Source organism: Melitaea cinxia, chromosome Z, assembly GCF_905220565.1.
Source record: "Melitaea cinxia chromosome Z, ilMelCinx1.1, whole genome shotgun sequence".
Lineage (NCBI taxonomy): Eukaryota > Metazoa > Arthropoda > Insecta > Lepidoptera > Nymphalidae > Melitaea > Melitaea cinxia.
The window spans coordinates 4,469,855-4,486,254 of record NC_059424.1 but is presented as its reverse complement, the minus strand read 5'-3'; the positions used below and the strand labels follow the sequence as shown (position 1 = coordinate 4,486,254).

Below are 16,400 nucleotides of genomic sequence, written 5' to 3'. Positions count from 1 at the left end.
TTTATCTTCAAATTTATCAACTAACGTTTTAAAAATTAGTTGATAATTTTCCGCGGATGGCGTGATTCCAGCGCAGGCCAATTTGGCCTTTCCGGATAATTTCCCCATAAGGTAGTATAACTTTTCGGCGTCGGTAAGAGTCTGGTTCTCATGTATGATTGTTCTGAAGTTTGTATAAAACAGACTCCATGCCTTCAAGTCGCAACCATCGAACGATACCAATTGAATCGGAGGTAAGTAAGGTTTCAGTCTTCGCGGGTCATCATCCTTTGCAATTTTTTCACCTCCCGTATACTCAGAGACTAAACGCTTAACTCGGCTGTATAGGCGTTCAAATGACGTTAGGCTACCGAACTCCGGTTTCGCTGAAGGGTTTAGCAATAATAAGCGACTGTTATAGTCTTCCACTATTTTGTTAAATTCGCAACGCAATGTGTCTATGTTAGAACTAGCGTCGAGGAAGTCCTCCCGTAATGAAGGTCTAGTACTAACATTTTTTGACATATCAAAAATTTCTTGTAGATAGCTAAATATCGCATTGCGTTTTTGCTCCATTATAACTAATTGAGTATCAAAACCACTCTTATTTTCGGAATCCTCTGTCGTTTTGTTACTCTTTGACATGTTTACTAAGTACTAAGAAACGAAATATAACGATTGTAAGTTTTAAAAATTATTCTAATACGCGAGTAATGTTTGTTACGGCGTAAAGTTATTACTTATTAGCCGCGTGCAGTTAAAGGTCACGCACGGTTGTTCCTATCTAAGATTAGGTACTCGAAACGATGAACAGATGTATTCTTTTATTTCACGTACGTAATTACGTAATTTAGACGATATATTTAATCAATAGACTAATTAATATCTAAGCGGGAGACAACTACTATGTAAAATAACTAATATTACGATAAATATGTTACGTATGGCCTGTGTAGGTACTTAACAAATCAATATAAAATTACCTTATTTCCTAAGCAATGCGGGACGAACGAAATTAATTTGTTTTAGAAACGAGATAATATGATGCGCGGAATAATCAATTACCTACGTGCAAATCTTATAAACTTAGAACTATTTAACAATTAGCGGTTTCGAAATCCGGCTCGAAGGACCAGCAATGGTGGCGCGGGTATACGAAATTCTAAGCGGCGATTTAGTGGACTGTATATTTTTTTGTTTGCTCGATCCCACAGGTAAATGGGACGTAGGGACTTTGGAATTATGGAGGAAGGGAAACTGACCTTTGCAAGCTTCTTCTTAAATGGCCGCCGCCGCTGTCCTTCGGGCACACGACGAGCGCCGTAACACTTTGTCCAGGGCTGATACAGTCTTCTTCCCTTCACTTACACAACTCCCAAAGCGGATAATTATAGATTTACGGTAGGCAATATTAATCAGACGGCACAAAACTACGTAGGTTTACGAAACAAATTAGCGGGCGCGGCGCGGTGCATTCGATGCGTTATTATTTTCTTGATTAATCAAAGTTAACGCGCTGGCGCGTCCAATAGTTATATAATAAAATTGCATTAAATCAAATATAATACACGTATTATGAGTATTAATACATTTTACTAGAATTACTTAATGTGAACTTCGACCATAATGTTTTACATAAAAATTTGGCAGGTTTTCTAAAAATCCAAATTTAAGGGATACATAGAATTTTTTTTGTAATAACAGACTAATCTGGACGCCCAAAAAAAAAAATAGTGTAATTTGTTCAGATCATATCAATACCAACTTTCAAGTGTTGGCAAACAATGTATGAAGGGGTTAGTCGAGGGCACCAAACCAACACTAACGCCACACTGTTTTTGTCCCGTAAGTTTTTTTTTTGTCTCATGTACAAGGTAATCAAGATATGGTTCACCTTAGTCATAGTAGTGAAATGAAGCTTAGATTTATCAACTTTGAAAATTAACAATGTCCATCCTTTCAGAGTCATCAACAAATCATTAAATCTAGCAGATGACTCAAAATGTATATTAACTTTAAATCGTTTATTGTAGACTGGCGTTGTTTGGCACAACAACCTTGCACCAAACGTATTGTGACATAATTATAATAGTTAAACATATGCTGCCTCGACACTTTTTAATTAACTTCCAAAAAGGGAGGAGGTTCTCAATTCGACTGTATTTTTTTAAGTATGTTACTTCAGAACTTTTGACTGGGTGGACCGATTTTGATAATTTTTAATTTAATAGAAAGCTAATGTTTATCATGTGGTCGTGTTTAAATTTCATCGAGATCTGATAACAACTTTTTGAGTAGTTACCCAAAAAGTTGTTTTTTGAGTAACCACCTTTGATAACGCGTATACATGACGTATATTGTATTACTTGTCGATGTAATTGAAGTCAGCTTTTTTTTTCGTTTACGAGCAAATACAATTATTGTAGATAATGATGTGTTCTACAAAGTCTTACTACATTATATATTTCTATTATCATTAGTTTTTGCAGCGCACGCAATGTAAGGAATTTTTTAGGTTAATTTTTTACCCCTTGGGTTACATTATTGGAGTTTCAGTGAGGATCCCTAATATTTTTGAAAATGTATAACCTATGTCGCTCAAGGATAATGTATTTTCTCAACGGTAAAATAATTTTTTGAATCGGTCCAGTAGTTTCGAAGCCTATTCATAGCTAACAAACAAACTATCAAATCTTTACTCTTTATAATCGTTTATTTTACATGAATATGTTTGATTTGTAGTATAATAAATTAAGTCTATTTTTATAATAACGTCTTAACTTTGTATCACTTTAAAAACCTTATTTCCCTAACAGAGTACTTGAATTTATCGATAATTCATATCGACAGTTGTTACAACCACGGCTGTAAGCAACTTGTCAATGTAGTTGCGGCGTGTGATTATACTGTAATGACACAGAATGTATCTATGTGTGTGTGAAAAATGTAAGTATGATTTTAATTTAGTATGTGTGAGTTTCGTAGTGACAGAGGATTATTTTTGTGTGGGAATTAGATAAAGTGTGCATGTGTGTAATTTCCCCCCGCAAAAAATGACAGACAGTTTTGTATCGGTAACAAACGCAATGGCTACTCCCCTCCGTGTTGCTCTATGGGTTTTTGTATATATACTCAATCACTTTGAAAACTCTGATGTAGCATACGTCAGTTTTCTCTAATTATGTAGTTAGTATGTTGCGCGATAGATGTCGCCACAAACGTAATAAATGAAAAACGTCATCGTATATTATATATAAATATATATATATGTATGTATGTGTGTGTTTATATATATAATATTGTAATAACAATAGCTAGGTCGAAAGATATTAACGAACCATGACAGAATATATAACAGTTCAACACGGGCAAAGTAATATTAGACAAAGACTAATCAAAATTTTTACGAAAAACCGATACAAAAAATATGAAAAATATGTACCATTGAAATAATCTAAATGAATAAAAACCACCTAACTAAATAGAAACTACATACTTCAAGTCAAAACTTGAACACGTTACATATTTCAAAAAACTTGTTTATGTTGTTGAAAATGAAGACAGACGATTTTCTCTTTGAAATTAATGGCTATTATCAATTTTATTTACAGAGACGCTAAAAATTTTTCAAGTTTATTTTATCAAAGGCCTTTTGATATTCTGAAAGGCTTATTTTTGATTTGATGTTCTGATTTTTGAAAGCAACACCAACGTCTTAGAAATATTATTAAAACAATATACAAAGATAAAGCAAAATTGTAAGCCCACCGACAAACATGAAAAAATCACAAAAAAATGACACAGGATATAAATATAAAAAGAAAAGAGAAAGAAAGATAACTTATTCATTTGCCTTAGTATAAAAGCAGTTATAAATTGTAGAAATGAAGTTGTAAAAATTAATACAATAATAACATCAACATCATCAGTCATCATCACCAGTTCAGCCTATTGCAGTATATTGCTGGACATAGGCCTCCCTAAGGTCGCGCCAGACATCCCAATTTTCCGCAATCGTCATCCAGCCCATAGCGGCAATCTTACTCACATCGTCGGTCCAACGGGCCGGACGACGTCCCACACTGCGTTTGCCAAATCACGGTTACCACTCCAGGACCCATCTGCTCCAGCGAACATTGGTCCTGCGACATAGGTAACCAGCCCACTGCCACTTCAACTTGCTAATTCTGTGGGCTACGTCGGTTACTTTCGTTCTCTCGCAGATAGTCTCATTTATTATCTTGTCTTTGAGAGAAACACCAAGCATAGCCCGTTCCATTGCACGTTCAGCGACTTTAAACTTGTGGGCCAGTTCCTTTGTCAGTGTCCACGTCTCGGCTCCGTATGTTAACACAGACAGGACACATTGCTCGAAGACTTTTGTCTTCAAGCATTGCGGAATCTTCAAAGTGAAGACTCAACGAAGCTTGCCAAAAGCCACCTAGCCTAACCAAATCCGCCTATCGGCCTCTAAATCAATACCAAGTCATACCATCGACCGATACCAGTCTCGGTATGACTTGGTTGTTAAAAATAACTTTCGTTTTGTTCAAGGTTATACCGAGACAGACCCGTCTGGAGGACTCATTTAGGCCAGCCAGGATTTGGACTAGCTCATCCAATCAGAGTCTGTGAACACGAAATGAAGGAAAGTGTCTTAAACATTGAACGAATGGAAAAAGTTAAATTAACAATTACAAGAAATAAGATTCCAGTTATAGATATAAATCCACTTATAGAAAATAATAATAAATAAAAATACATATTCGGATATGCATTTTTTATTGTAATTTTATCTATAAAAATCAAAAACTACTTTACAAAATTATCTTAACAACTTTATTTTATTCACAACTAGCTAAAAAAATGTTCAGTACGCAATTACAAAAAAATATTATAAAATGACAATTTGAAAGTGCTCATTGGGCCTATTAATTAAGTTGTTTTTGATTTTGATTTTGTTACGGAGCGTTTTTTTGGGCTAGGATACTACTCCGCAATGACATTAGACCAATGCTTATGCCTGATGAAAAAAATAAAAAAAAATATAGTAGAATGAAACCCATTGGAAAAGGAATAGAATACAATGACAATGAAATGAAAAATAAATCACGGGTGATCTGTGGTCGGGAAGTGATGGCATTAAGGGTAAAAAACGGTTTATATCGATTTCCTGCTAAATTACAAGTCCTATGGAAAAAAATTAAATGGAAAAGTTGTAAGTAATAACAAGATCTACAACTTTTGTATTTACATTTTTTTCACTTAACCTCAATATTCGTGTGAAAAAAATCAAAAAAAATTATCTTTTTATGTCCAAAACACTGTATTTTTTTGTTTAACAAGTTGATCAAAAAAATAATGAAAAAACTTTTTATTTTCAATGATCGATATTCCAAACATAAGCACTAAAAAACGAGAAGCTGCGCCCGTGACTTCGTCCGCGTGGAATTTTAAAACAAGTTACAGTTCGCGGAGTTACAAAATAAATAAATTTCTAAAATAAAAGCAGCGTATGTGACTCCTTATTACGTCAGCTATGTGCCAGTAAAGGTCCCGTCAAAAAAGGTCCAGCCGTTTCAGAGATTAGCCGGAACAAACAAACAGACAGACAGACAGACAGACAAAAATTGTAAAAATGTTATTTTGGTATATATACCGTGCATACTTACATATGCGTTTGGTAAAAAGTGGTTATTTTAATATTGCAAACAGAAACTTCAATTTTATATATTTGTATAGATACTTTAGTTTAAGTATTTGTGACATATTTATAAATATGTACAAACAAGTGAAGAATTCAAGACGAAAAAAAAAATGTATGTATGTTGGAATCACTTTTATAATGCGCAATAACGATAATCTTCAACAGTCAAATTGAAATTCCAGTTCCTTTAATTATTAATACTCAATAACTTTTTCAAAAGTTGTCAGTTCTTTTCTGACATTGATCCTTTTTCCACATCTAGAAGTTCCTTTAAAAGGGATGTAATAGAGAAACTTGCTAGCACTTACATAAGAATCTATACAGTCACTTATCCATACCCACACCCAAAAACACACACTCACAAAATTACACATAACACATCCACACATTATTGACCACGGATATTTTATATCTTATATTGTATCTATTTTTTATTTTTATTGTGACTTTGATTCTATCTTAGTTTTTACTACCTGAACTCAGCTTTGTCTACTTCGTCTACCTAAACAGTGTAATTTAAATAACGTAAAATCCGAAATTAGCTTTTGTTTAGATGTCTGTATTGGCTAAGATATATAAAATGTAGCTGTCGATTTTTGGACAAATAAATAAAATGTTTCGTTCTTAATGTACGTTTTTGTGATAAAATAAAGTTATCGACTATTATGTACGATTTTATTTTTTTGTGTTACCCACACATTAGGGATTCTAAACATTTTGAATATCATATCAAAAATTGACCGCTCCAGCGGGGTGGAACGATGTTCTTAATGCTTAATTGGCTAGAGCGCCGACACGGTCAGTCGGAGACGCGAGTTCGAACCCCGCTGGAGCGGTCAATTTTTGATATGATATTCAAAATGTTATCGACTATTTTTTATATCATAAAAACAGCAGGCATTTATATTGTTTTTATATTTTACAGGTGCATTTTCTGAATCTCGTTCCTTCAAAAAAGTAGAACGTTCTTGGAGCCTGCCAACCAGCTCTGATTCCTCTGATTCCTCTTACCTATATGAGACACCCAGAAAACGTAAAAAGAATTGGAAAATATTTTCTTGTTTAGGTTGTCGAACAAAAAGTAACAAAAATAAAAAGCAGATTGCGAAAATTACTAGAGTTGCGGAGCCTGATGATTGGGATATAATATTAAGTGAAATTGAAGCACTAGATGTTAAGGATGGGTCTCAAGAGTCAAAATCTATAGTTGGTGGTAAGACATCGTACAGACATCGTAAGAAGTATAATCCCGATTATTACTCCAAGGAGGGTAGTGAACGTAAAACATGCCATCGGTATGAAGTAAGAAGCAATTGGAACAACATAAAATCAAATAGCTGCGAAATTTACATTAATAAAGAAAAATCTGACAAATTCGAGGAAGGCGAGTGCTCGTCAAGCGTAAATTAAACTTTCACTTGAATCTTCTGATCCTGACAATTATCAAAACATTAATTAAATCATCACAATGAGTCCAATCTCTGAGAAGGAAAGGAAGATAATTCTCGAATTCTGCCATTTACTCGAAAAATCTAAGCAACTATTCAATGGACTAAGGTATAAAAAAAAATAATATTAAAATAACTGTATGTTTAATTATTTTTTGAATAATCATATATGCACTTTTCAGAGAACTTACTCCATACGGAAACAAACAATGGCAAGCACATTTTGGCCGTACTTTTGATATTTATGCAAAACTCTGGAAATTTCAACAACAATTTCGACCCGTATTGGACCAAAGATATGGCTTGAAACGATGGCAAATTGGTGAAATAGCTTCTAAAATAGGACAACTATATTATCATTTTTAGTAAGATTTATTTTGCTTTCAATCGTTTGCAAGAAGTTTTTAATTAGTTTTACTGACATTTTTTATAGAATTTATACCTATTTTAAAAATTGAATTGAAGATGAATCAAGTTCCAATGCTTTGTTGAAAAATGATAAAATTGAGTCTGTCCAACAGGTTAGAGATGTATCTACTAGAAGATACATACTGACATTAACTATTCTTTAAGCTTTTTGTGCCCCGATATTGCTTTTGATTTCATAATTACACTGGCTTACTTTAACATTATAATTATGTAAAAAAAACCGTGTGGTGTCGTCAGATACTACTATAGGAACGAAGTTCCTTATTATAGAATATTAATTTCAAGTTATATTCGAGGTATAAAGAAAATAATTATTCGGGTATACATTTTTATTATGATTTCTTTATTAACAAAAATTAAAAAAAAAATTTAGAAAATTATACTAACAAACAATTATTTTAATAAAAGGATTTATAAAAATATTTAATAATTACCGAACGATATGATAATAATAGCAAACTGCGATAGTAAAAACAGTCATCACTAGACTATACATTAGACACTGTATAGCCATCATACATGACTATACATAATAATTTTATGCTTTTATTTAACGTTACGGACGTTTTTTGCCTGCTAGGGTTCCGCAACGCCCCATAAGGAACTTCGTTCCAAATATAGTTTTCTTTGATGGTAGCTTACGGACAAGTGAAATAAATTATCTCATCGAAGCCTATTCTTTTTATTTGGCTATAAGAGGACGACAGTACTACAACCTCGCGAGCAAAGAAGCGAAATCAGAACTTATGGTGAAAAAACTGCGCTACTACGCAAGATTTATTGTTGTCGCTATACTCTTGAGGCAGTCTGAAATAATCAATGATCTCCTGATTGAATTAGAAAAACAAATTGTTGCATATGGACAAGCATACGATCCCAATGATCAAGCTGAGTGGTTAAACGTTTTGGAAGAGGTACGAGCATTTCTCAATGCTGACCCTGGTGTGTCAATTATAGACCAAGAAAATAATAACAGAATTATTACTTTGAGGTAGGTATGCTTAAGCACATTTACTACATTATTACATTTACTATATGTGAAAATTAATCATTATCAGCATAAAACAAGCATTTTCTAAAAAATTATGAGATTTTTAACTGATAAAATAATAATTTTTATATTTTTACCCAAATAATATGTTGATAGATTCTCATGTAAGTGACATTGTGTTTTCAATGAGAAAATAAATATTCTTTAAACCTAACTGTTAAATTGTAAAAATATACTTATGTGTGGGTTGTATAACAATATGTTTTGTTAATCTAAATAATTTTACAGCGGTCGTCTCAGTCGCCATACAATTCCACCAGTTGAAAGAACACTCCAAATGAATTTGAAGCTGCAAGACGCTATTATAATAGGCAGCGGTACACAACTCGTCAAATTCTCAGAATTGACAATCGATATGTTTCGTATGCTACAAAACTTGGAATGGGAAATTGATGTCCCTATTAAAGATCCATCGGTTGACTCTCCACACGCGTCTGGAGAAACATCTAAAACACCCAAACGTATTGGTAACCAAAAGAAACATTTTTATTTTATTTTATTGATAGAATATTTATCTAAGCGACAAATTTATTATAATATACTAGCGTATTGTTGTAATAACTATATCAATAAGCTGCATTTGCGAAATGTTTGTGCGAATTTTACGAAATTAAAACAACTGCTTGGCGATTGGAACACATTTTTTAATAAGCAAGAAAATGATGGTGTTTTACGACAGATAAATATACAATATAAGGAATAAAAATGAATAAGATATTATTTCATTTTAGGCGTACATTGCGAAAGTGGAAATGTTAATCCTCATAAATATTTACTGTTCAAGCCGTCTGCTTGTCAGGTTGTTACATACGTTGCTAGCACAATTAACGAACTGCCAAAGAAGGGTGTGCTACTTATTTTTATATCTGCAGACGGTTATCATCCTCATCAAAACACGCATCCAGAAAATTGTGAGTATATATTTTGCTTTTTTGTTTTAGAATGAAAACCGCCTGTTCTATTTACAAATAATGTTAAAAATTCCATAGATAATTAATTTGAGTATGAGTTTTAATTATTCTGCGAATTAATGTACATATGTAATTATGTAATTATGTATATGTATATTAAAATTTAAAGAACTTTTAATTACATCAAGGGTACGAAGATTATTTGTAATAACCATATAAAAAGTTATAAAAAATAATTTGAAATAGATAATATTTTATTGTTAAATAAATATAGAAATTGTATTAGTTACGAATTGCTAACTCTAACTCAGTGAGAGCTCTAACATCTAGTTTATAGACTTTAGGGGTCATCCATTAATCACGTGAAGGGGGGGGGGGGGAGGAATCACGAAATATTTTAAGAATGAAATATTAAGGGGTGTAAGTAAGATATCAAGTGTATTTATTTTTTTTGTCAAACGCACGATATCTAAGACGAAAAGTAACGTGTTGTGTGACCTTGACTCACCGTTGCCAGGCAACGGACGAACTCCTCGCTAGAGTCCTCGATAAAGAAAACTGTTTATTTACGTACTAACAAAGCATTTTATATATATACTAACTGTGCATGTGACTTTGTCCGCGTAGAATTTAACAAAGATATTTGTTCAGTTCGCATAGTTATAAAATAAATAAATTTCTAAAGTAAAAGTAGCTTAAGTTACTACTTACTACATCAGTTATCTGCCAGTGAAAGTCCTGTCAAAATCGGTCTAGCCGTTTCAGAGATTAGCTGGAACAAACACACAGACAGACAGACAGACAGACAAAAATTATAAAAAATGTTATTTTGGTTATACCGTGCATCCATATGCATTTAGTAAAAAACGGTTATTTTAATATTACAACCAGACACAGAAGAGAAAATAGAATTATAGAATATAGATTATAGAAAACAGATTATAGATTATAGATTTAAAGATTATATTCGAAAGATTTAAGATTCTTTGTATGTACTAAAAAAATACACACCTTGGGTGGGGGGCAGATTAAGCCTTAAAACTGAGGTTTAAGACTAAACCCTCCCCACTGGTGACGTATCACCAAGGGAAAGGGGGTACGGTCCCTAAGTGACACCTTTCATACTACCAACTAAAAGATAATTAATAACTTCAGGTTCAGATTTTGTGTGTAAGTTTTTAAATAAACGAGGCAAACATTCAATTGAATTGATAATAAGATATATTTATAATGAAAACACAACTGACTTCACAAACAATATTTGTTTCTTTTTTTTTCATCATACTTTGAGCACAAACAAAAATTATAATAAGAGACGCGTGCAGCACCGGGGAATGAAGTGGTTACACTCAGCGCTTTAGGCGCTTTTATTTTTACCACGGTTGCTTTTAAATAGTCTTACATTTAAAAAGATAAGAACGTGTACGGTCTCTTCTGCATTTAATTAGAAGAACGATTAAAAAGAAATAAATTCTCATTTTGATTGTATTTTTTTAATGTTTGTGTTATACCGCGTAATCTTTTAACTTTTTTTATTGAAAAGCTAGTGATAAATTTGAATCATAACTGACAAGTATCTGTCGAAGTAAATAGAAATTGTTTTTTTTTTTTTTGTTAGAGAATAAACACAATTATTTATTTGTATTATACAGATACTTATGACATTGGTGGCCTGATAACGTCATCTAAATCGGACATCTACAGGGATTACAACAGGGAAACAAAAGCTGGCAGCAGTAAATATAAAAACAAGCACATCCTTTATCCAGGCGACTTGCAACCATTCACCAGAAAACCACTCGTTTTGATCGTTGATTCAGACAATTCATATGCATTTCAACATATTTCTAGAACATTCGGATTGCCTCTCTTAGTGCTTATGTCACCATTGTCATTACCAGCTACAATAAATGGTAATTATTTGCTTTTTACTTTAGTTATATGAAATGAGAGCTCATAAAAAATAACTGTAAGATACACTACTTATATAGTATTAATATTTTGTTTTTTAAAGAAACGTCAAATAAAAAAAAATGAATACGTTTCGTTATTTTTATATTGGTTCGAAATATTTTTCGCAAATATTGTAGTTAATAAACAAAATCGAGTATTCTTATGTCTACTTGTATTCTAATGGTCGAGTTATAAGGGTAATATCGATGTTGTATATTATTCCATCGAGTTAGATCAACACAGAAAACATCGTTCTCAAAATTTGGATCAGCCCATCAGGGAAAGTACCTCAACCTCACAAAAGATTACAGTTTAATATCACTGCTCTCAAGTTGTATTATGTTTCTCTGGTGAGTAAGGTAGTCAAAGCTCCTAAGGAGCGTCGGGGATAAAGTCGGCAACGCGCCAGCATTGCTAGAGGTGTTGCCGGCATCCATGAGCTGCGACACCCGCTTATCATCAGATGGACCATAACTTTGTTTAGCACCTTTGTAATAATAATTACAGGTATACTCTTGAACTTAATTATTTTACGTCCACAGATCGGAGTAGTCATGGCAGTTTGTTCACACTGTTCTTACACAATCCGATAGCTGGACTATGCAATTCTTGCGAAATCTTTACCATAACTTTGGAAACGTGGGAGAAATGTTCACATTTACGTGACGTTTTCATGAAAGAAGCCATACATTTGTTGATGAGAATAAGAGTAGGTAAGAGGAATTTAACTTGTTAATATTAAAGTAAAACGAATAAATAAATTGATAGGCATGATTAATTATTTCGAATAAACGCAGGATAGTTGAGCTAAATCAACACATACATAAAGAGTCAGAAGTCGGAATGGAGGGTAAAAAGACTAATAGAAGCCTCTTTTAATATAACTCGTTTAACTTATTGTTGTATAAACGTATAGGTTATTTTTTTATTTATTTGCTAACTAAAATAGGAGATATAAATACCATCGATAAAAAAATCATATCCCAAAATCCACATGCCTACTTCATATTTTTTTAATCTTTATATTTTTTTATTTTTATCAGAGAGTTAGGGCAAGTAAGTAACATATTTAGGTTATGATATCGAAGTTAAATGGAAGGACGCCTGATTAATAACACGTTGTATATACATATATTCGTATATATATTAGGTATTTACCTATAAAATTGCCGTTTCGTCGTACTGGCTATTTCAAAACCTAAAAAAAATTCGCTAAGAACTCGAATTTCAAATTATTTTTATTTTAAAAGTATACAATTTTTTTTTATAATTAGTCATTTGTTTAGTGCTTAGCGTTCTGTTTACATCGCATTTGTACGTTTTTCGTCATCATGGATATGTTAAAAATTCGAGTAATTATGGAGTATGAGTTCCGTCGTGGTAGCAAAGCGGCAGAAGCGGCACGCAACATCAATGACGTTTACGGTGCGAACACTACTAACGATCGTACAACCCGTTATTGGTTTTGCTCGCTTTCATTCCGGAAGTTTTGACCTGAGAAATGAACCACGTGGTCGGCTGGAAATGCTGGTCGACAATGACGAATTAAAGGCGATTGTGGAGGCTGATGATTCTCAAACTACAGCTGAATTAACAGCAGCTTTCGAAGTTAGCACTAAAACAATGTTGGACCATTTGTGTCAAATTGGCAAGGTAAAGAAGCTCGACAAATGGCCTCACGAATTGAATGAACGCCAGCGCAAAATACGCGTCGAGATGTGCCTTGCACTGCTCAACAGACACACAAACGAAGGCATATTGAATCGCATTTTTACATGTGATGAAAAATACGATTTGGTGATTTATGTTAGTTGTGTCCTGGTTCAGTACCTAATCGAAAAATCACCCCTAAGAAAGTGATGGTAACTGTTTGGTGGTCTAGCGCCGGTGTAATTTATCACAGCTTCTTACCAAACGGCAGGAGCATTACTGCAGATGTGTACTGTGAAGAACTAAACACAATAATGGGGAAGCTCACACGTCACCAACCAGCTTTGGTCAGTAGCTCGGCTCCGTTGCTGCTGCACGACAACGCACGACATTATATTGCACAGCAGACGGTCTCCAAGTTACAAGAGCTGGGTTTGGAAGCTCTCCGTCATCCACCGTACTCGCCAGATCTTTCCCCTACAGACTTCCACTTTTTCCAGAATTTAGATAACTTTTTGGCGAGAAAAAATTCAATAACCGAGAGGCAGTACAAAATACCTTTGAAGAGTTTGTTGCCTCCCGTCCAGCAGAGTTTTTCAAGAAAGACATCAATAAGTTACCACTAGTTTGCACAAATGCATTGATTCCATGGGTAACTTTGAATAATAAAAATAAAAAATATAGAAAAAAAATTTGCGTTAACTTATTTCATCAAAAACGGCAATTTCATAGGTACCTATTATATTCGTGTCTACATCACTTATCTTAGGCTTCTAATAACGTATAATTTAATATATGCGTTTCAGATTTGACTTACCACGCCTTTCTCGGCTGTGAATTCTTACGTCTTCTAATATTGAGATATATTTTCTGTGAATGTACTTTGCGCTTACACCGAGGATTTCGTGCAAGGACTAATCTACCGCGTGCCTCGCCACCTCTCCCCGACGAATTGATGGAGAACTGTGACCTTATGGCCATCGTCCTTGATATAGCAGACTGCATTGGGGTAAATATGATTGTTAAATTATTTTAACGGTACTTAAGTTGGTCCCACACTCTACTTGATAAGAAGGTTAACGTTTGTTTTGATTTTTAACCCACTTTAAAAAAGGAGGAGGTTCCCAATCCCACTGTATTTTTTATGTATGTTACCTCAGCACTTTTTGCTGGGTAGACAGTGATTTTTTTTAATAAAAAATCATATGGGGAGGCCCATTTCAATTTAATCGAGATATGATAAGTACTTTTCGAGTTAGATCTATATCTATAATGCGTATTTACGTGACTATTTTTTCGTAAACCTGCGTTGTATTTACACCTCATAACTTTAAGCTTGGTGTACCGATTTTGATGGTTCTTGTTTTAATCGAAAGCTGGTGCTTGTGCTATGGTCTCGTTTAAATTAAATCGTAATCTTATGACTACTTTATGGATAATCTTTGATTAACCGTATTTACTTGACTATTTTTTCGTCTACCTACATTGTATTACTTGTCGATGTAATGGAATCGATGAATGGATGTCAATGGAAATCGGTTTTTTTTCCTTTCCGAGAAAACACAATTACGTTTCAAGTATAATATTAAATGAAGAATGAATGATCATCAATTATGATATCCCACTACTGCGAATAGACTTCTTTTTATCTAGAATGGTCTATTACGACTAATGATCGCTGTCAGTTATCAATGACAATAACCGGGACTGACAGTTTAACCTGCTCTCCGAGACACGATGAGGAGACCACAAGGTCAGACATCCAGACTGGAAATAATTATTATTTAATATGTAATTTAGATAATATTTACTTATTAAATAAATTGTGGTAAAAGTAACACATAATTTAAGAAAATATCTTTGTTTGCAGGTTCGTGAATACTTTTACGATCTTTCGGGTCCTGAGACTACGAGGGACTAAACCAACTAGACCGAATTTACAAAATATTGAAGCTATTTTACCATTGTTTGTAATTTGAGGGTGTAATGGAGTATATATTATTTCAAAGTGCATATAAAGTGATCGACTTTTGAGTATAGCAGAATTCGGAAATAACGTGACATTCATAAATTTGTAAAAACTGAACCAATTTTAAAATAATCTATTATGTAAGTTTTATTGTATGTAAATGCTTAAGTGGTGAGAAGGTGTGTGAAATTATTATACTAGAAGAACTTATATTTAAGAAATTAAAAAAAATATATGCAAAATGTTACATCACGTACGTGGTGTACAATAAAAAAATTGTGTGCGTACAAAGTACACTTGTAAGAAGTGAAACTTCTTTGGCAGACTAATAAAAAAAAAATGAATTGAAAAAAAAAAACAAAAAGCCAACAAGTAAAAAGAAGCAAAAAATACCATAAAAATGTTTGCCCTTCATGCGCCTAAAGAAATTTCACTTCAAAAGCTACAATATATATTAAGACGATGAAACTTTGCAGGTATAGTATAGATAAGCTTTTAAAATAAGTAATACAAAAGAGCATTATGATAAATAAAGACATTAAAAATATATAATGCCGGATTACATTTAAATAGTAATAAACATACAAAAACAAACATTACAGTGTAAAAAAGTGCGTGGAAGAGAGAGACTACATTTTCCAACACATCCAAACATTATTATGAGTGACGTGCTAAACCAAAAATAAAAACTACTACTTACACAAGTGAGAACTAAAATGAAAGAACTATAAGATTAATAAAAATTTAAATTTAAATTTTAAATGTTACAAAATATAGACAAGCATTTAAAGAAAAGTGATAGAAGTTCACTGAGAAATGTTTATTGATAAACTATCGGATAATAAAAAATTGTGACATAGACATTAATTATTACATTTTAAAAAACAATGTAGGCTTAATTTAAATATTGGAATAGTGTATGTTATGCGTGTGTGCGCAATACACACACGCAGAAGTGAAACTTCTGAAAAGTCGTAGGAAGACAGGCCGTTGCGATTTGTTCTATCGACAGTGATCATTGTCTTATGAAAAAGGTCATAAGCATCATAGGTTGCCTGAAAGAGATCGCTTATTAGCGATAAGGCCGCCTTTTTTACTTATCTCCTGTTTTTATTTTTGTAATTTTGCTCACTCTTGGTGTACAATAAAGAGTTTTTATTATTATTATTACTATGCGTTTTGAGCAGTAATTTATTCTATTTCATTCTTTTTATTTTCATTTTCCTATAGGTTCATTTGTGTAGTTTTTCCTTTATCGTGATACGTTTTCGTCTCTTCGAGTTTCAAATCACAACGATACTGA

At 33.0% G+C, this 16,400-nt stretch overlaps 1 protein-coding gene across 1 annotated transcript; it reads left to right on the top strand.

Moving 5' to 3' along the window:
• The first annotated feature begins 7,151 nt into the window (after nucleotides 1-7,151).
• On the top strand, nucleotides 7,152-15,369 carry LOC123668509 (protein SCAI). Its single transcript, XM_045602243.1, has 9 exons — nucleotides 7,152-7,243; nucleotides 7,317-7,499; nucleotides 8,201-8,554; nucleotides 8,843-9,081; nucleotides 9,346-9,525; nucleotides 11,178-11,438; nucleotides 12,021-12,191; nucleotides 13,935-14,137; nucleotides 14,999-15,369. Exons 1-9 carry the CDS (start codon nucleotides 7,155-7,157, stop codon nucleotides 15,047-15,049), a joined length of 1,731 nt encoding a protein of 576 aa, XP_045458199.1. The 5' UTR covers nucleotides 7,152-7,154; the 3' UTR covers nucleotides 15,050-15,369.
• Nucleotides 15,370-16,400: the final 1,031 nt, after the last annotated feature.

Coding starts and splice junctions, on each gene's coding strand:
- LOC123668509 (XM_045602243.1), top strand. CDS start 7,155: ATGAGTCCAATCTCTGAGAAGGAAAGGAAGATAATTCTCGAATTCTGC. Junction 9,082..9,345: donor TAAAACACCCAAACGTATTG/GTAACCAAAAGA, acceptor ATTTCATTTTAG/GCGTACATTGCGAAAGTGGA. Junction 11,439..12,020: donor ATTACCAGCTACAATAAATG/GTAATTATTTGC, acceptor TTACGTCCACAG/ATCGGAGTAGTCATGGCAGT.